The 21,065-nt window shown below is 48.8% G+C and overlaps 1 protein-coding gene across 20 annotated transcripts in view; it reads right to left on the bottom strand.

Annotated features, from left to right (window-relative positions):
- Window positions 1-17,920, bottom strand: part of TMCO4 (transmembrane and coiled-coil domains 4) — a 93,588-nt gene extending 75,668 nt beyond the window's left edge. For 6 of the 20 annotated variants that reach the window (XR_009009130.1, XM_057551871.1, XM_057551960.1 and 3 more), the window contains exons 1-7: window positions 17,864-17,920; window positions 10,667-10,774; window positions 7,058-7,214; window positions 6,862-6,952; window positions 6,480-6,559; window positions 5,839-5,893; window positions 1,747-1,924 (exon numbers count right to left, since the gene is read on the bottom strand). Coding sequence is in view for 19 of the 20 variants with exons in the window: in XM_057551871.1 (XP_057407854.1) it covers window positions 1,747-1,924; window positions 5,839-5,893; window positions 6,480-6,497 (251 nt within the window). In the remaining variant the exon portion in view is untranslated. The remainder of the gene's footprint in view (window positions 1-1,746; window positions 1,925-5,838; window positions 5,894-6,479; window positions 6,560-6,861; window positions 6,953-7,057; window positions 7,215-10,666; window positions 10,775-17,863) is intronic. The other 14 variants (XM_057551941.1, XM_057551898.1, XM_057551935.1 and 11 more) reach the window with 12 other exon arrangements.
- Between the last annotated feature and the right edge of the window lie 3,145 nt (window positions 17,921-21,065).

A 21,065-nucleotide genomic window follows, 5' to 3' on the forward strand; every position in this document is an offset into this window, starting at 1 on the left:
TGGCTGTATCAATTTACATTCCCACCGACAGTGCAGGAGGGTTCCTTTTTCTCCACACCCTCTCCAGCATTTATTGTTTCTAGATTTTTTGATGATGGTCATTCTAACTTTTATTATTTAAATCTCTTTTAGTACAGTGTACTGTTACTTGCAGCCCAAAGTACCCTGACTGGTAGGGGTAAGTTCCAGGACTGTCTTCATTTTACAGATGAGGAAATTGAACAAATAAAGTAAGTCACAGACTCAGCAAGCACCACCATTTATTGAGCACCTACTGTGGGCCAAACACTATGCCATGTGCTTTAACTATATTATCTCATTTGATTCTTGTAATCGCTCAGCAGGTGGGTATTACTAGCCCTATTCTACAGATGAAGACACTGATGCATAGGGAAGTTAAATAAACTGCCTAAGGCCACATGTAACTGGAAAGTGGCAGGGGTAGGACTTGAACCCAGATCTAAGTCCAAATCCCGTGGAATGTCTCCTGTGCTAAGAAAGTCAGTATTTATCCATCCCTTCTTCTCACAGAGCTTTACCGAGGGTATGTGTTGCACCAAGCTGTGTGCCAGGCACTGGGAACTCAGAGATGAACGAGGCAGCTCCTGCCCTCCAGGGAAGAGTTACGGTGCAGCACGGTGGCTGTGGTGACAGGTCACTGGACAGACAGGCAGAGAAGCTTCCTGTCTGGGGGGGTGAGGAGGGTCTGGGAAGGCTTCCTGGAAGTGACCCCCAAGGAGATGAAAATGCTCAAGGTTCGGGCCAGTGGGAGGGACAAAGAAAAAAAGCAAAACAAACAAAAACCCAGCTAAGACCCAAGGCACGGGGAAGTTTACTCATGGGGACCATGGCTGGGGTTGGGGGCTGCGTTTCTTGAAAACACTGCAGATGCAAAAACTGCTTGCCATCTCCTGCCCCCAACCCATCGCTCCCTGTCTCAGGAATGATATCTCTGTCCTCCCAGGCCCCCCTCCCCATCTGGACCTTTGGGGCCAAAGTTAGCTCCTCCCTCTGCCCCGTCCACAGCACCCAAGCTGTCCCCAAGTCAACTGCATTCTCCCTGAGAAAAACTGCCTCACCTGTGTCCCTCCAGCTCTGGGTCACTGTCCTGTTTTCTCCAAACAACTCCCTCCTCCGGTCTCCAAACTCTCTCCCCGCAAAATCCTTGAAGGCCTTGAAGGCCAAGCCCAAGCTCTTAGCCACTCTACTATTCCGACTCCATATACTGAGTGTCACTGAACCTGATACGCATCGTGGCACTTAGCCCACTTGCCCAGTGTTAAAATCACTCATTTGGGTGCCCCCCCCACCAGATTGTAAGCACCAGGAGGGCAGAAGCCAGGCCTTGCTTTTCTTTGTTTTCTCCACAGGGCCTTGTACTACACTCAGCACATAGTAGGTGCTCAGTGAATGTAGATATCTTATCCCCCTATTAGGGTGTGTCCTACTTGAGGGCAGGGATAGTGTCGGCCTTGTTTGTCTTGCTCATGTCCACTTTCCATGTACTTCAAACGGTGCCTGGTGAAATGCTTGTAGGTGCTCCTTAAATGCTTGGTGAAGGTATAAATAGGTGGGTACTGAATGAGGGATGCCCTAGCCCCCTACCACGTTGTGAGCTCCTTGAAGGCAAGGACAATGGCTTTCTCCTCTTTGTAGTGTCCAGTAACACCTGGCAGGCTGCTTGGCTGCCAAGAATCATCTCCCTGAAGAAGCATGACCGTCCCTCTGTGAGATAAAAGCACTCACCTTTGCTCAGGTTCTGGAAAGAGCTGGGACAGGGAGACGCCACAGAGGGCGGCATAGGCAAAGCGGTTGGTCTCGGTCAGCTCCCGGCCTGTGGGCAGATGCAGCTCCCCTTCCACACCTGGCTCGGCCGCCTGGGGCAGCTCCCGGCTCGACCTGTCCCCTGTGGCCATTTCCAGCCCTGCAGGGAGAAATCCCAGTGAAAAATGCTTTCAGCAGGTAGGCAAAGCTTCCTTAAACGGGACACAAAAACTACCACATCATAAAAGAAAAGGTGGATAAATTAGCCCTCATTCAAATTAAAAACTTCTATTCATCATCTTTAAGAGACTGGGGCTGGGGGAGATATTTTCAATGTGTATATCACAAAGGATTTGTATCCATAGTGTCAAAACAACTCCTACAAGTCACTAAGAAAAAGAAACAAGGCAAATTTAAGATGGGCAAAAGACTTGAATAGGCACTTCACAGAAGATATCCAATGGCCAATAAGCACACGCAGAGGTGTTCAACATCACTGGGCATCAGAGAAACAGAAATTAAAACCCCAATGAGACACGGCTACTCACCCATCAGAATGGCTAAAATTAAAAGACTGACAATACCAAGTGCTGACGAAGATAAGGGACAAATAGAACTTCCATACACTGCTGGTGGGAGTGTAAATTAGCCAACTGAGACATGGAAATTAAAACTCCAATGAGATACTACCATTCACTTATCAGAAAGGTTAAAATTAAAAAGACCTACAATACTAAGAGAATAAGGAGCAAATAGAACTTTCATACACTGCTGGTGGGAGTGTAAATTGGTACAACCATGTGAAAAACGGTTTGACTTTATCCACTAAATTTAAACATGTGTCTTCCCTACACCCCAGCAACTCCACTCCTGAGAAATGAAGGTTTATGTCCCCCAAAATACATGAATGCTCATAGGAGCTTCACTCATAATAGTCCCAAATGAAACAACCCACACATTCACCCACAGCAGAATGGACAACCTATGCAGATTTATACCATGGAATATTACACAGCAATGAAAAGAATGAAGTTTGGCTCACCACAACAACATGAGTGAATCTCAATGGTAAGCAGATGGTCATTCACCAGAGAATATATACTGTAGGATTACGTTTATATGAACTTGAATAATAGGTCAAACCAATCTATAGTGAGAAGAGTCAGAAGAGAGGTTGCCAGTGGGAGGGAATATTGGCTTAGAAGGGGGACAGCAAGGCTTCTGGGTGATGGAAATGTTCTATATCTTGACCCAGGTGGTGATTACATGGGCATAAATATATTTTAAAAATTCACTGAGCTGTACACTTAAGATTTGTGTACTCTATGTATGTTATACTTCAGTGAAAGGAAGGAAGGGAGGGAGCAAGGTCTCCTTCCCCTTCCTCTGTCCCTCCCTTTATTCTCTTTCCTTCCCAGGGGAAGAAGGGGAAGAAGGGAAGGGATGGGTGGGGAGGATTGGGGAAGGGACAAACCAAGCCAAGTCAGGCATCCAAGGGCCCTGGGAGCGGGTACTGGGAAGGGTACCAGCCGTGACCATAGGGCACAGTGGATACGAATGTAGGCTCAGGACCAGACAGACAGGGTGTGAATCTAAGTGCCTCCAACTCATAGATGTGGGACCTTGGGCAACTCAACCTCTCTGCACTGAGATTCCTTTGCCTAAAAATGGACTGTAATAGTATATGTCTGGAAGAGTTGTGTAAGCAAGAAATGACATGGCCATGAAGAAATAAACGCATAAAAGAATCAACAGGGGCTTCCCTGGTGGCGCAGTGGTTGAGAATCTGCCTGCCAATGCAGGGGACACGGGTTTGAGCCCTGGTCTGGGAAGATCCCACATGCCGCGGAGCAACTAGGCCCGTGAGCCACAATTACTGAGCCTGCGCGTCTGGAGCCTGTGCTCCGCAACAAGAGAGGCCACGATGGTGAGAGGCCCGCACACCGCGATGAAGAGAAGAGTGGCCCCCACTTGCCGCAACTAGAGAAAGCCCTCGCACAGAAACGAAGACCCAACACAGCCATAGATAAATAAATAAATAAATAAATAATACTTAAAAAAAAAAAGAATCAACAAACAAATAAATAAGATGCGCAGCACAGTGCCTGGCACACAGCAAAGGTGTATAAATAATAGTAAGAGGCAACATTATTGAGCCACTGCTGGATGCGAGGCCCTGGGGCTACAGTTTTTAACATGCACGGTCCCAGCCAACTCTACGAGCCAGGTACTATTGATACCATAGCATCCAGTTTTCAAACCGGGGGGCAACAGCCTCAGAGAAGAAGTAACTGGGCCCGGGTCACATGCCAGTAAATGGTAGACCAGAGCCCAAAGCCAGAGCTCTTGGTCACCATCTCTGTTTCGAACACTCATCTTATTGCCAAGAGATTTCTAGTCTAATACCCATACTCCACACTGACTTTGGCCCACAAATTCGTTCTCATCCAGCTGAGCAATAAAATCTTTTGTTCTCAAAGTATCACCTCCATGGAGGGATTATTTAAAAGTTTGTCCACAACTAATATTGCATCAGTTTTTCAAAATAACTCTGAGGTAGTTAAAAGCCACAAACCAACATCTGGACAGCATGTAACAGTTTACAGAACACTTTAAATCCATTTAATTCTTACAACTACCATGTAAGGTTAAGCAGGACGTGAGGCGTTATGACTCTCTCCTTTAACTATAAGCTTCAGAGAGGCCAAGCGATTTCCCCAGAGTTACACAGTAAGTATGTGATGAAAGTCAAACCAGACTTTGGTGCTAAACCCCATGTTCTCTCCTCTACACCCGCACAGGGATTCTCCTTCCCTTGTTTCAGATGGAGAAATTGAGGCCCAGAGAGGTTAAGACCATGCCCAATGTCACCCAGCAAGACTGGCCTCCAATGGTTGCTCCAGGAACCCAAGTTTGAGATCTGTGTGTGGCAGATTTCCCCGGCTCAGATAATCAGCACAGACCATGTCGGTGGACAAAGAGGACAGCAACAAGCCACGAACTAAGGACATCATCGGGGGCAGCGTCTGGCCTTGATGTCAGCAGGCTTAGCAATTTCCACTACCTTTAAACAACTCCATGTGCCACTTGGCAGCTGGGGTAATTGCCCCTATTACCCAGAAGAACCCAAGATGGTATTTAATTGGGCTGGTATTTGGGGAGCCCCATGTTAGTTCTCAGCTCAAGAAGAAACAGCCTTCTAATCAGAGAAGCATGAGCTGGCCTGTCTCTAACCACAGGGGAGTGGGGGTTGTGCTGAGTGCACGAAGAGCTCGGCTCAGGCCAAATTCATTCATTCATTCATTCAACAAAATACTCTCCTGATGTCCTATAATCCATTCTCTACACAGTAGCCTGAGTGGCCTTGTTGTCCTATATACCAATCATGTCACTCGCCTGCTTAAAGGCCTCCAAAGGCCTCCCATCACCCCAGGATGAATACCAATCCTTTCATGATAGTCTACAGAGTCCTGATCTGGCCCCTGCCCGCCTCTCAACTCCAGCTCATGCCCCCCACACCCGCCTTGTTCACTACACTGTAGCCACGCTGGCTGTCTTTCTGCTCCTCAAATATGCAAGCTGGTCCTCCCTCTGGGCCTTTGCACCTGCCATTTCCCCCCAGCCTGGGACACTTTACATTTGACCTTCACATCATTCTGGCCTTAGCCTGAATGTCACCTCCTCTGGGAGGCCTTCCCTGATTCCCCAGGCCAAGCTACTCTGCCTCTCTATCCTAGCACCCTGTTCTATTTCTATAAGACTTACTCCGTCTTAAGTAATACATTTTTAAATTATATTGTTTACTTGTGTAAACAAGTAGAACATAAACTTCTCGAGGCAGGCCTCTGGTTGTTTTTTCACTGCTGTAACCCTAGCTTTCTGAGCAGGCCCTGGAGTACTGCAGGCATTCAATAACTACTTGCTGGATGAACGAAGAGGGCCTTGAGGCAAATCAGGGAGCAAAACTGACAAATTCCCTGCTCTCAAGGGGCTTACATTCTGGTGGGAGACAGGCAGTAATACACCAATACATCATGATCATAACCATTTAAGTACTTGCCCACGATCACGTACCTATTAAGTGGTGGAACTGAGATTCGCACTCAGAGGATCTGGATGGAACAGTCCACTAAATAAGTAAGTAATAAGTAAGTAAGTAAATAAATAAATATATAAACATTCAGTTGGGCAGTGAACAGTTAGGGAGAGGGGGATATGCAGTGATCAGGACGGCGGGGGTGACAACAGTATCGGATGCAAGGTACCATTCCAGCAGAGACCTGCAGGAAGTACGGGGACAGCCCTGCAGATGGATGGGACAGGGTATTCCAGTAGCAGAAACAGGACAGTGGTAGAGCTAGATGGGCAAGTAAACAGACGGTGATAACCCAGTGGGATAAATGCTGTGATGGAGAAAACACAGATAGAGGGATACAAAGAGGGGAACCTAGAATTGGCTTCCCAGAGAAGGTGACATCAGACAGGGGTGGGGTCAGGGGAAGAGAATGTTCTCGGCAGAGGGGATAGCATCTGTCAAGTCCCAGAGGGAGAAGAGAGAGGATGCTTTCGAAGAACCAAAAGGATGCTCAGTGTAGCCAGGGTTTGGACAATGGGTGGGTGTAGAGGTTGGGAGGGAAGAAATGAGGTTGGAGGGGAAGCTGCCAGGGGCTACATCCTGCAGGACCAAGTCCCCCAGCTAAGGAGTCTGACTTAACCTCAAAGGCGATGGCCATGCGGGGAGCTGAGTAGGGGTACACAGGACCTCTTGGTACGACTTCTGCAACTGCCTGTGAATCTATAATTATTTAAAAAGGAAAGGTGGGATGTCACTAGAGAATATGAAAACCTTAAGTTCTAAGTAAATCCAAAATAGATATTCACCTCCACTCCAAATCAATCAGTTAGTTAATTTAATAAACATCTACCAGGGAATTCCCTGGCGTTCCAGTGGTTAGGACTCTACACTTCCACTACTTCCAGGGCACGGGTTCAATCCCTGGTCGGGGAACTAAGATCCCACATGCCACACAGCACAGCTAAACCCCCCCACAAAAACCAATAAATAAAGAAAGAAACAAATATGTACCAGATACGTACAATAAATATGTACCAGGTGCTGTCTTACATGCTGCGGACACAGCGGTGACTAAGACAGACAGACAACCACCTTCCACCATAGAGATACATTCTAGTCGGGGAGACAGACAAAATGTAAACTCACGACATTTAAATGAAGATCATTTTAAATAATGACAAGGGTTCTGAAGAGAAAGAAACCTTAAATAATACTTACCCAGATTTCAAGAAACAACCGTGGGCTTCCCCTCTAAGTCTGAAAACAGGCTGTCCAGCTTCTTGAAGGTTTTTTGGAGAAATATGCAAATTTCCCTGGAGGAGCAAACCAGAAAAACAAGCCCATGGGTCCATAGGGTGTGGGATCTGGAGGAGGCCTGTGGGAAAGAGGGATCGGTTAGCCCGGGGCTCAGGGCTAACCCTACTACCACTACTACCCTACTACCACTACTACCACTCTTCTGGGCCTTCACCCCCACAGGTTTGCAGGCAGCTACCATTCACTGGGCACAGCCCTGGCGCTGTGCATGGACTGTCAGTTCTAAGTCCTTGTACCCTGAGCCGTGGGTGCTACACTGGCTCCTTGGTTAGCCTGGCAGTAGAGGGCAGGCACCGGATCTACTCCATATCAGTATTCTGGTGCCCAACCTCTTAGCTGCCACAGGGTGAGTGCTCAGAAATTGCCTGTGACACGAAGGAATGAACTAGTTTTCAGGCTTAAGCAAGAGCTAGATTTTCCTGGTTATTCCCTCCAGAAAGGCACTCCTATTCTTACCCTCCCATCAAGCATCAGATGAGGAAGGGAGAATGGAACAAGGGCCAAGCATCTGGAATTACCCAGGGATGTCCCAGAGCCCAGCAGGAGAAGAGAGAAGATGCTTTTGAAGAACCGAAAAGATGCTCAGGGACCACCTCAAACTTCAAATAACCTGAGCTTCATCCTAATGGGCCATTTGCCATGTTCAAGGAACCAGAGTATTTTCTGCCTCTCAAGCTTCCGTAGGGTTTTTAATCAATTAGTAGTGATAACACCCTTCCCCTGGATGTTATCTTCTTATGAGGCACGAGAATGTATATACTATGCCTACAAACCAGGAGATTCAAGCCACAAGTCCACCCATATTAAAAAGACACAGAGAAGAAAAATGTCTAGAAGAATAGCCTCTATAGTGATCTCTGAAAGGTGAGATACCAGAGACTTCTCTGGATTTCCCCAATATTCTGTCACAGATATGTATTGCTTTTCAACTCTGAAGACAGTTATTTTGTTTATATCTCCATCTGTACAGAGGGGACTGCTGGACTTACATTGGGATGGTGACAGTGACTGTCTCTAAGCCGGTGGGGTGGGGCGGTGGTTGTCTAATTCTGGATGATTTTAATTTTTTCTTTATATGTTCAAGTTTTATGAATTTTCAATAATGACTGTGTATTGATTACAAGATCAGAACAAATAGATACAATTTTAATTTATAATATGGTGTACTGATGCTGGTTCATACTGGCATCTCTTCCCAGCTCTGTGTTCAGTGATGCTGGGAGCCTGAAATGGGTCACAGAGGGAGTATTTCCACCACAGAAATGGAAAGTGCTACAAACGAAGGGATTCTATTTTCCAGGGAGGTGGTTAACGGTACACCACTGGATATACAGTACGATTCCAGTTATGTTTTTTTTTTTTTAAATAGCACATTTTTTTCCAGAGCTATTCTTTTTTTTTTTTTTTAATTATTATTTATTTATTTATTTATTTTTGGCTGTGTTGGGTCTTCGTTTCTGTGCGAGGGCTTTCTCCAGTTGCGGCAAGCGGGGGCCACTCTTCATCGTGGTGCGCGGGCTTCTCACTATCGCGGCCTCTCTTGTCGCGGAGCACAGGCTCCAGACACGCAGGCTCAGTAGTTGTGGCTCACGGGCCCAGTTGCTCCGCGGCATGGGGGATCTTCCCAGACCAGGGCTCGAACCCGTGTCCCCTGCATTGGCAGGCAGATTCTCAACCACTGCGCCACCAGGGAAGCCCTCCAGTTGTTTTTAAAAAATGTTTCACAGAGCAAAAAGATCACAAGGTAGTACATCGAAATGTTAATGATCCTTGTCTCTTGGTGGTGGGGCTGTGGGCCGAGAAGTAATCGATTTTTATTCTTTCTATTTTTCTGAATTTTTAACATTTTTCTGTCGTGAGCTTATTAGAGCCTTTATAATAAAAACATTTTTTTAAAAGAATTAAAAACAGTTGTGTTCTTGATCCCTAGAAGGGGCGCGCTTAGTCTCAGAAAGCCCTGGCCCCAAGTGACCCAGCCAAGCCAGTGGGGCTGAGGTCACAGTTAAGTCCCATTCCTCTGACCAACAGGTCTTGTCATCAACAAGATGGACAAGGGCAATTCTCGGCCACCTGTGACGGTGGGATGGAGGAGCCCAGGGGTCCAACGCCATGGACTGTCCAGGCGGAAGCGATGGGCCCCAAACTCTTCCAGCTGAGGGAGTGCGGTGGCAGCCGTGGGTGGGGCGCCACCTAAAGTGGGTATGCTGGTCCTCAGGGGCCTGCACCCCTCGTTCTGATTAGGGTTCAGGATCCAGTCTGAAGTTGAACTGATATTCTCAAATATGTCTGAGAAGCTGGACTGATTCTGAGAGAGCGAGCTGGGTTCCTGTGGTGAGAAGAAGACCCCGCTGGTCAGGGCTAGCAGTGTCTGTGTGCCTGGGGCCACCTAATGTGCACAGGGCTCAAGACATCCGTAATGGATGGAGTAAGTCCCAACTCCCTGGGGTCTCCTGGGGGTCTTGTCTCTGCCCAGGTGCCGTGAAGACACCAAGGAACCCTGAGAAAGGTCCACACCTGACCCAAGAGAGCCCCAACTCTCAGGGAAACAACATGTACATGGTGAGGACCCCAGGGAGGACACCGGTCGACGGCTAGGCTGCAAGGCCCAGAAGTGGGACGGAAGCGGTTAGTCTGGAGTGGGACCACGTTTTGATGCACCACAATCATGATTTTTATCTCACCAGTCACGTTATCTGTCACCAAAGAAAACACGGACTGGGTTATTTCTGTCAGTAGTGGAGGTAGACGGTCATTCCCAAACATCTGACCTGGGTTCTGCAGGCACCCACAGGAGGTGCTTAACCCACACTTGCTGACAGACACCATAAACGATGCAGTGGGATTTCTTCTTGGAGCAAGAAAAAATTCCAAAGTCAGCACCAAGGAGAAAATCAAATGTGGTCAGTATCATCCTTGAAAATCCTTTAAATCATCCTTAAAACTCTGGGACCTGGGTCTTTAGAAGATCTCATGCAAGAATGAACTTCTTTTGTTTTTCTTACACGCGAGTCAGCTGTGGCTTTTTTTTTTTTTTTTTAACTTGGAGCAGTCAGTAAAGGCCAAGGTCAAATTTGATGTGTGTGTGTGTGTGTTGGAGAGGGGAAGGGAGCCCAGTGGGGGTCGGGGGTGATGTTCTTTTTCTCTCTCTCTTCCTCTTTTTCTGAGTTAACTGGCCACAGCTGCATTTTTTAATGAGTCTGCAGTACAGTGAGATAATCATTACCAGAGAGTTAGCTACAGTGTCACAGGAAGGCTGAGGACTAATTATTCTGGAGCCAAGGAGAAGGAAAAGCATCTGGCTGAAGAAATCCTTTATAACAAATACAGTTACAGCACTGTTCTTAAGCCAGAAACTCTGAAGATTGTAGTCCAAAGTTAAAACACACACACACACACACACACACACACAATAAAACAATCTTGACATGGTTCTAGAAGTGGAGATTCTACGCAGGCCCAAGTTACTCCCCACTCTCAGCATTTTAGGAGACAAACCCATTCGTTCTATACCTCTATCTGGAAGTTAAACTGGAGGTCGGTGGTAACTGCAGCATCTCAGGAGGTCTCCATGGCAACAGTTCCAACATAGAAGAACCCAGAGGGTTTTGGACAATCCCACTACAGACCAGAAGAAAAAAAGGGATGTTGGCATGGAGGGCAAGTTCCCATCCCAACCTCACTTCAGCAGCCTGGAGGAAGGGCGGGGTGGTGGCGCAGGGAGGGTAACAGCGTGCTATCGGGGTGGAAGCCCAGGCTGCAGGACGTTTTGTCCACATTTATCACTGCGACCTTCCTCCCTGACTCCCATCCTCGTACAAGCTGCCATCATCTCTCTGGCAGGAGCCTCCTCACCAGTCTCCCGCCTCTTTCTGCCCTCACCCCTAGCTATCCACCCCACAGCATCCAGAAAGTTCCACCTCACACTAGAATCAGATCATGTTTCTTCCCTGCTCCAAACCTTCAGTGACTCCCTTCTCACCCGCAGTCACCATCAAGGCACCCGGGCCACAGGTAGCGCACTCTTCTCCTCCCCTCCCCTCCACTCATTCTGCTCCAGACACACCATCCTCCTTGCTGCTCCTGGATCCCACCACGCATGCTCCCACCTCAAGGCCTTTGCACTGGCTGTTCCCTCTGCCGGAAATGCTCTTCCCCCGATAACCACATGGCCAACACCCTTATCTCCTTCCAGTCTTTGCTCAAATCTCACAGCTCAGGGAAGCCACGCTGCCCCCAGCCTCTCATCCCAATCGCTTTTAACTGGCTCTGCTGCTGGGTCCAGAGCACGCATCACTGTCTGACATACTATATCCTTTCCTTGTTTATGTTTATTGCTTATTGTTTATCTCTCCCTCTGCCCACACGGAAGCATAGCAGGCACTTATAAACATTTGCTGAATGAAGGGTGGTTTCCGCTAGGGATAATTAAAAAACAATTCAAGAGGGAAGTCTTCCTGGGAAGGAAGGGGGAGAAATGGCAAAATCTCTAATGGTTCATCTGACCTACTGGTTTTCAAACTGCTCCACAGGGCCCCAGGGACCTCTCTTACTCTGATGGGCAAGAGGAGACGCAGTGGGGAGCCGTCCATGCCCACCTCCAAATTTCAACAGTGAATGACCCAGCAATGCCACTTCTGGCTACACACCCAAAAGCACTGAAAGCAGGGTCTCAAAAAGATATTTGTATCCGCATATTCATAGCAGCATTATTCATAATAGCTAAAAGGTGGAGGCAACCCAAGTGTCCATCCATGGATGACTGGATAAACAAAATGTTATATACATACAATGGAACATTATTCAGCCTTAAAAAAGGAAAGAAATTCTAACACACTGCAACATGGCTGAACCTTGAGGACATTATGCCAAGTGAAATCAACCAGTCCCAGAAAGACAAATACTGTATGACTCCACTTATATGAGGTACTCAGGGAAACCAACACCATAGAGACAGAAAGTAAAGTGGGGGCTGCCAGTGGCTGGGGGAGGGGGAATGGGGAGTTGTTGTTTAGTGGGTACAGAGTTTCAGATTTGCAAGTTGAAATGGTCTGGAGATCGACTGCAAAACAATGTGATTATACCTAACACTTCTGAACTGCACACTTCAAAATGGTTAAGATGGCAACTTTTATGTTATGTCTATTTCATCACCATTAAAAAAATCGTACCAGTTAATACTTGGTAAATGTTAGTAAATGCCACCCCTTTCCACGCATCATCTCATTTCCTCCCAATAATCCTACTAGGTAGGTGCTATTATCTCTGTTTTACAGATGGAGAAAAAGGCCCTGAGAAAAGAATGTCAAGGTCACTGGATAAGTGATGTGGGATTTAAACTTGCACCTGGGTCTTAGCCCAAGGGCAGCCATCTTAACTACGATGCTACACTGCTCCTCTTTGGTCTAGTTTATACATTGAGGTGGCCCAAAAGATTTCAAACACAATTTGAAAACCTCCGAATTAGAATCTCACTAGCTCCATCTGTCCACAGGTTAACACCCTGAACTGAGCAGGACCCTGTGGGGCTTTCCTGCGACAGACCCCTTCCCACATGTCCTCTGCCTGTCTCTTGTTTATGGAAAAGCGGTAGTCTCCCAGGCCTCCCTTGAGTCACAAAAGCCTGGCTCAAGAATTAATGATTGAAAGGATTGTGTAGTGACAAATGTAGCAGTTGTGCCAGGAGAACTGGTAATAATTTAAACAGTAAATCAGCCGTAAGGCAGTCACAGAATCTTCAGTTCCTCTCTGAAGTACCTAAATAACAGTACCTGATGCACATTTCCTGAGTTGTTTTACAGATGCTAAAACCCCCCCAAATGGAGGAAGTTAACTACTTGATGACCATGAGCATGTAGCCCCCCAGACCCACTGGAGCCTGAGGATTGATAACGTTAACACCTGTGACACCCCGTTACCTCACCATCAACCAATCAGAGAATTGTGCACAAGCTGATAACACACCCTGTGACTCCCCTTCCTCATCTTGCCTTCAAAGATCCTTCTCTGTAAATTGATGCAGCCACTATGGAAAACAGTATGGAGGTTCCTTAAAAAACTAAAAATAGGACTCTCTGGTGGTCCAGTGGTTAAGACTACATGCTCCCACTGTAGGGGGTGTGGGTTTGATCCCTGGTCAGGGAACTAAGATCCCACATGCTGCATGGTGTGGCCAAAAAAAAAAAAACCACCTAAAAATAGAGTAGCCATATGATCCAGCAAACTCATTCATGGGCATACATCTGGAGAAAACTATAATTAAAAAAGACACATGCACCCCAATGTTCATAGCAGCACTATTTACAATAGCCAAGACATAGAAGCAACCTAAATGTCCATCGACAGATGAATGGATAAAGAAGATGTGATATATCTACACAATGGAATACTACTCAGCCATAAAAAAATGAAATAATGCCATTTGCAGCAACATGGATAGCCTAGAGATTATCATACTAAGTGAAGTAAGTCAGACAGAGAAAGCCAAATACCATATGATATCACTTATACATGGAATCTAAAATATGATAAAAATGAACTTATTTACAAGACAGAAACAGACTCACAGACATAGAAAGCAAACTTATGGTTACCAAAGGGGAAAAGGCATGGGAGAGGGATAAATTAGGTGTTTGGGATTAGCAGATACAAACTACTATATATAAAATAGATAAACAACAAGGTACTACTATAACAGGGAACTATATTCAATATCCTGTAATAAACCATAATGGAAAAGAATATGAAAAAGAATATGTAGATATATATGTATAACTGAATCACTTTGCTATACACCAGAAACTAACAACATTGTAAATCAACTATATATCCAAAAAGAAGCTTCCCTGAAACCCATCGGGGAGTTTGGGGTTTTTTGAGCATTGACTTCCCCAGACTCCTTGTCTGGAGCTTTACAATAAACGCTGAGCTTTCCTTCACCACAACCCGGTGTCAGGAGATTGGCTTTACTACGTGTGGGTGAGCAGAGTTGAGCTTGGTTCAGTAACAACCCTACTTTTCAACTTTGTTTTCTTCCACTTCCCTTCTTCCAGCCAGCCTTGCCCCAAACTGAACCATCTGCTGCTTCCAGCCCACGCTGGGTTTCTCATCTAGGGCCTCAGCTCATGCTGTTTTTTTCTCGATGTGGGTCCTCATGTCCAAATGGTGCCCTTCTTCAAAAGCATCCTGATCCCATTTCAGCCTCACAACAACCTTACAAGGAAGAGACTAACACTGTCCCCATCTTACAGATGAGAAAACTGAGGCTCACAGAGGTGAGGGCCATACAGCTGGCAAATGGCAGGACCAGGAAGGACATACCCTCCACAGGCATGTGTGACTTCAAACCCAAGTTCTTCTCCACTTTAGTAAAGGGTCTCAGGAGCTGCCATGAGGCTTCCTGGATTTGTCCAGCCTGCCACCTCTGAAGCCGCCCCCAACCTCCCACCAGGCTTTCTCTGGGCTGCCTCACCTCCTCTCAGGTATAACGGCTGGTTGCCCATGTGCCTGTCTCCCCGACAAGGAGGCTCAGGGTGGGAGTGGATGCCACTCAGGACATCTGTGCTTCCCCACCTCCCCAGCAGAGTTCCCTCCTTATTCATCCAGGTCTAAGACAGCAGGTGCCACCACTGCCCGCTCCCACCAGACCCTGCGTGACTTTTCTTTATCAAATTTGCTACCACCTGACAATGGGTTACAGGTTTATTTGTTAGTGGTCTGTCACCCCCACTAGAGAAAGCTCCTTGAGGGCAGTGGCTTTTGTGGCACATTTCCTGATGGCTCCTAGAACAGTGCCTGGCAGAGTAAGTGAAAGGATGAATGAACGAACACCTACCCCCAAAACTAAGAAGTGACTTCAGCGTTTTTTGTTTTTTTTTTTTTGATGAAGGACAATACGGTTTTATATAAAGCAAGGTCCCCATATGTGCTCAAGAGCTACTCCTAAAGGTAGCTTTCATTACTGAGCACCTCTGAGCAAACTCAGACCAGTCCCGGAAGTCATGAGGGTTACAGTTGCAAGGTGTGTGTGTGTTGGGGGGAGTGGGTGGGTGACAGGGTACAGGCTGAAATTAATCCCAGTAATATACAGTGAATAATTCCACCTTGAGCTAAACCTCCCACACATCCGGGGATGCCCCGTGGCCTGAGGAACTTGGAATGCAAGTCTAGGTTGGGCTCAGATGTGATGGATGAGGAGGTGTTAACCTGGGAAAAGGGAGATGAGGGAGGAGGGACGGTCTAGAAGAGCACGTGCAAAGGCCCTGAGGCTGGAGGGAGCAGCATGCCTGAGCACAGAGGGCTGCTGATAAAGTGATCAGAGATGCAGCTGGAGGCCAGGTGTAGGTGGGGCCCAGACTGCAGGGCCTTATGGGCCGTGTTAAGGTTTTTGTTCTTTACGCTAAGAAAGTGGGAAGCCACAGAAGGATTTTGAGCAGATGGTGGTACCAAGATGGGTCTGGCTGCCAAGTGGAGGGCGGCTGAGTGGCAAGTTGTAACACATGGCAGCGAGGCCCCTGTTTCATCTGTAGCCCCAGTTTAAAACGTATGGCAATGTTTACAAAACCTTCAGGTCATAAAGGACAGAGTGACGATAAACCACCTAATGACATTTTTCAGGTCCCACATGTGTGGGCCCAGGAGGCTGATCCAGCCACTTGTAGCCTGGTGGTACCAGTGCAGGGAGAGATGGTTTCAAGCTCGTGAGAAATTCTCCAGGCTCTGACCCTGATATACCTCCCTGCCACCCCAACCAGGCCAACACTTGTCTTGTTGACCGCTTGTACCTCCAGCGTCTCAACAGTGCTCATGCTGGTACATGCTGAGCTATGGCAACCTGTGCAGTCAACTGTGCCCATCCAACCACTCCTAGGCCTTGGGCTTAAAAACTGAAAAGGCTCCCAGAGTGGCAGCTCTACACAGGGCTGTTTGTGGCTTTGGCCTCTTTCATCCCCATGACAACCTTGGGGACAGGTATTTTACAGATGAGGAAACTGAGGCACAGGTCACTTAGCTTGTTCAAGATGACTCAGGAAGCTGCAAAGTTAGCCACATCTGTCTGATGCCGTACATGTGGCGGCAAGGGTTCTAAAGGTTGAAATGCTGACAGTGACATGAGCGTTCTATTTCCCGAGAGAGCGGAGCAGGGAGCCTCAGGCTCCTCGCCTTGAACTCAGCCATCCTCCCTCTGTATTTCTTTACTGAGAGCACTCACAGGTTATCAACAGGGTCACTAGGGTCTCTAAATAAACATGCTCTAAATAAATACTACCCCCTTGCTTACGCCTGATTTGGCAAGGCCTCTGATATGGGCCACACTCTGACCCTGCTTTACCATTTCTGAAGCATTCTGGCATAGCATCATCAGTGCTATGAAGTATTATGACCCCCATTCTATGATAAGAAAACAGGCCCAGAGAGGTAGAATGACATATCCAAGATCACACAGCTAGGTTTCCAGGCTCTGAGGTCAGTTTAGGGCTTCCTTTGGCCCACTCTCTACCCACCTAGGCCCTCTCCCCCAAATCCCTGGGCGGTGGGTCGGGGGAGCTCAGGCTGACAGAGCACCTCAAACCAGGCCCAGGAGGGCTGGAGGCTCAGAGGGCTGGAGGCTGTGAGGTTTGATCTCTCTCCGCCCTCTTCTCAGACTTCACAGTAGAAAAGATACCAACGGTCCCTCCTCTCCGCCCAGCCCTTCCCAGCCTTCCACCCTCTGGAATGTACCCCCCTCCACCCCCCGCCCCCAGGGCACCACTTGTCTTGTTCACTGCTGTTTCCTCAGTGCCTAAACAGTGCACACACTGGAACACGGCAGGTGTTCAATAAATATTTGCTGGATGCACTCAAAGCTTAGAGGGTTTCATGTTTCTGCCCTGAAATGAACACCGAGTTAGGGAAAAGAGAACTGTTGACTCCTACTCCATGTTAGGCAGTAGTGTCTAGACCAAGGCCCCCAGTCTAGCCCAGCTGTGGTCCCGACTCCCTGTGCCAGGCCGAGCAGGGCAGAGAGGGGGCACTGTGCTGGCCTCCTCTGTGCCAGGCACTGGGTCAGGCTGTGGAGTCGGGGAACCCAGGTTCTTATCGTGCCCTCCTTCCTAGCGGTGTGGTCTTGGGGAAATTCCCTCATCTCTCTGAGCCTCAGCTTACCCAGGTGTAAAATCCACTCCAAAGTTAGTAGCAGTAATTCATCCTCCTCTAACAGCAGGGGTCAGGATGAGGCGACCTGGGCTCCCTGTGACACTGGGGCCGGAGCTTTTCTGCAGAGGTTATGCCCAACCTCCCCCGCCCCCGTCCCCCGGGGAATTCTCAGTTTAGGTGTCTCCTGTGAGCTCAGAGGTCTGGAGGGGCAAGGAGAGGGGGGTGAGGGGGCGCTGGAGGGGCCGCGTGAGCCAAGTGGAAGCCCAGTGACCCCGGGTGACCTTGGGCAAGTCCCTTCCCCACCCTGGCCCGGACCAGCGTCCTCATTTATCAAGGGAGGCAGGGGACGCCTGAGTGCTGCGCCCGGCCTCAGTTTCCCCATCTGCTGCCCCGGCGTGTGGTTCCTACGCGCACTTCCGGCTCGGAAGGAAAACAAGCAACCACCCGGAGGCCTTGACTCCGGGGAGGTCAGCGCGGAGGGCGGGGCGGGGGCAAAGAGTCCGTGGGCCGAGCCAGGCGGGGCGGGGGCTCCCCGCGCGGAGCCGGCGCGGTGGCGGCGGGGAGCGGGCCTCTTACCTGGAGGTGGCGGCGAAGGCGACGGCGAAGGCGGCCCGGCTGCCCCGGCCCCGCCCCTCCCTCCCTTCCTCCCTCCCTCCCCCCGCGCGGGTCCCGACTGGTCCTGCCGCCGCGCCGCCCGCCCCGTGCGCGCCTGGTCCTTCCGGGCTCCGGGCTCCGAAATGCACGTCTCAAGTCGCTCGCCCCGCCGCCACCCCGCCAGAGGGTGCCGGCTTCAGGAAGTGACGGGCCAGCCCGGCGCGAAACTCGGTTTGTGGGTCTGTTCGCCTTCGGGGAAGCCACAGGGCCGCGGGGTTCGGCTCTGCGGAAACTGCTTGCCAGGGGCTCGGTCGTCAAAAGTAAATCAGGTGCAATCAAAGAACCGGGCACAGAAGCAGTCTTCCCGCGTGTGTATACAGCACTTGGAAGTTTAGTGAGTGATGAGATATCCATGCTTTCCCTGAGTTTTCTTTCAGTTTCTTTAACGCCAAGTTTGGTCTGGTCTCAGGGCCTTTGCGTTTGAGGTTCCCGTGCCTGGCCCTTGTGGCCCCAGCTCTCCACTCCGGTGTCCACTCAGGGTGGGATCTGTGAGTCTTCCCTGACCACCCAGCATGTTCAGTCAGAGAACAAATACTTCCTGAGCACCTACTATGTGCCAGGTACTGTTCTAAGTGCTGGGGAGTCCCACTCCAGGCTCCCAGTCCTGTTCTGTGTCGATCGCAGTGCTTCTCACTCAGTGGAATTGTTTGGTTTATCTTCCTGTTGGCAGTTTATTGCCTGCCATCCCCACTAGAATTTAAAAGCCTGGAGAGCCCTCTGCTGTGTGCCCAGCCCCGGGGACTGTGCCTGGCACTTGATAGGTGCTCAGAATCATATGATGAATGCATGAATGGATCTCATTCCTCTAGCAATCCTGTGAATCTCATCACACCTGTTCTACACGAAAGGAAACTGAGGCTCAGGTCGAGGCTGTGCAGAAGCCACAGAACTAATGATGAGTGCCAGAGCTGGAGTGTGAATCATTGTGGCCACAAGGTTGTTATTCTTTCTCCAGGTGAAAACAGCCCAGTACCGTGAACAGAAAAGGCACTGGCCAGGGTCAGAGACCAGCTTCCAATGCAAAGTCTGTGACTCATGCTTCTTGTGGAATGCTCTAGGCCTCCGTCTCCTCGTCTCCCCACTGGCCACTCAGGACCAAGAACAGCAGCTCTACCTACCTACAAGGCCATTGTGAGGGTCAAATGGGTTAATAGCGTGCACCCTTCAGGGGCATAGTGGGTATATCTGAGCACGTGGGCCTTGTCAATTGCAGTATTAATAACCACATGGAAGTGGACGCCAGCAGAAAACCTCCAGCCATCCTTCCTTCGCTCAGTGTCTGGTGGCCCCTTCCAGCCAGATTGGCTTTGTGGGAACAGGCACCACTTTGCACAACAGCCTTGCCCCGTCTCTAGTTCGAGAGAGATCCTGTGTTAAACACTCTTGACTCCAGACTTTGGATCCGTTACAGCCCTGCCCAGTGCCCATCCCTCACCCCAGTCCCCGCCACTGAACAGCACACGGGAGCTAATCCGGAATCAAGGCTACAGGAAGGAAAGGTGGAGAAAGTATATTTACCCCTCTGGTGTAGGCCTTTGAGATTTTTGAGGTTTGGTGTTGGACACTGAAGAATTTACTCTCCTCCTCTGTAAAATGAGGATAATTATGACCCCTTCAAGTGCTGTCGTGAGGATGAAATGAGGACGTGCAGGTAAAGTGCTTTGAATGGTGTCTGGCACACAGGACATGCTCAGTAAAAATTAGCTGCTCTCATTCTTGGTAAAAGATACTTCTGCTAAGAGGTCTTCTATCAGCTCCTCCGGAAGGAATGGGTAGGGGTTTGTGCTGGAAGGAAAAGCCTTTTCATCACCATTAACTAATTCAACCAGAATTTACTGAGTAACTGGTGAGGTTCTAGGCATCGCAGATACAGCAAGGAAAGAACCAGAGTGTTTCCAGCAAAGTCACGGAGCTTACAGTCTAGTTTGTGAGGGAGGGGAGATGTACAGTAACCAAACAGATAGATAATCCATCAGTGTAAGTGTTAAAGCAAAGTAAAGCAAGGTGAGGGGAGCCTGAGGGAGAGGGTGCAGTGGTCAGGGAGGCTTGCTGGTATCTGCCATAGACAGAGCATCCCAGGTGTTACTGACCAGGGTTCTCAGCCTCCTTAATCAATAGAAATTGATAAGAGGCCAGACAAGAAATTCAGGCAAGGCTTTATTGGGGTCCCTGCTGCAACAGGGGGAAGCAAGAACAAGCAACAGGTTCCCTTGCTTGATCCCTGAGGGGGGGCAAGCTGGTTCCTTTTGTGGGGTAAAGGTAGGGGCGGGTCCAGGGGTCAGGCCAGACAGACGGGTGTCTTAGGGGGTCTGCCCACCCCTTTGATGGTGTTGTGTGCAGGGGGCATGCGCAGTACCCTGCTTTTGCTCCCGGCTCTTCAGAATTGGCGGTTGGGCTTTTTGGTCTTTTTGTATCTTGTTGTCCAGAATTTGCCCCAACTGCACATGCATGCAGTTATTTTTAGTCCCTTATAGTTTCTTTATATTTTGTTGCTCCAGGAGCCGTTTGTCCAGGTGCAAGCACTGCAGCAAAGGGTCCCAGGTCCCAGGTCCCAGCCCGTCTCACAGGCAGCCAGCAACTGCAAAGCTGTGGAGAGGAGGAAGGTGGTTGACACTTTCAAGGAAAAGGCTGGAGTGGAGAGAGCTGGGGGAGAGGAATAGATGAACTTAGAGAGGCAATGAGGGCCATGTCGCTGTGAGCTTTATAAAAAGGCTGATGCTTGGGCCTAGGGTTGCGAGGCTTAGCAAATGAAAATACAGGATACCCAGTGACATTGGAATTTCAGATACACAAGAAATAAATACTTTTTTAGTACAAGTATGTCCCACTATTTCCCAGGACATACTTATACTAAAAAGTTATTCATTGGGTATCTGAAATTTCAATGTAACTGGGTGTCCTCTGTTTCATCTGGCAACCCTACTTGGGCCCCACCCCTAGAGATTCTGATTCTGTTGGTCTGGGGCCAGGCCAGGCCAGGCCTAGTTATTGTTCACGAGCTCACCAGCTATTTCTAACGTGTGCCCAGGAGCCACTGATGTAGGGCCTTGTCTATGGATTTTATTCTGTATGAAATGGAGAGTTGTATAGGGTTTGGGGCAGCAATGTGACATATTTTCACCTT

Source organism: Balaenoptera acutorostrata, chromosome 1, assembly GCF_949987535.1.
Source record: "Balaenoptera acutorostrata chromosome 1, mBalAcu1.1, whole genome shotgun sequence".
NCBI lineage: Eukaryota > Metazoa > Chordata > Mammalia > Artiodactyla > Balaenopteridae > Balaenoptera > Balaenoptera acutorostrata.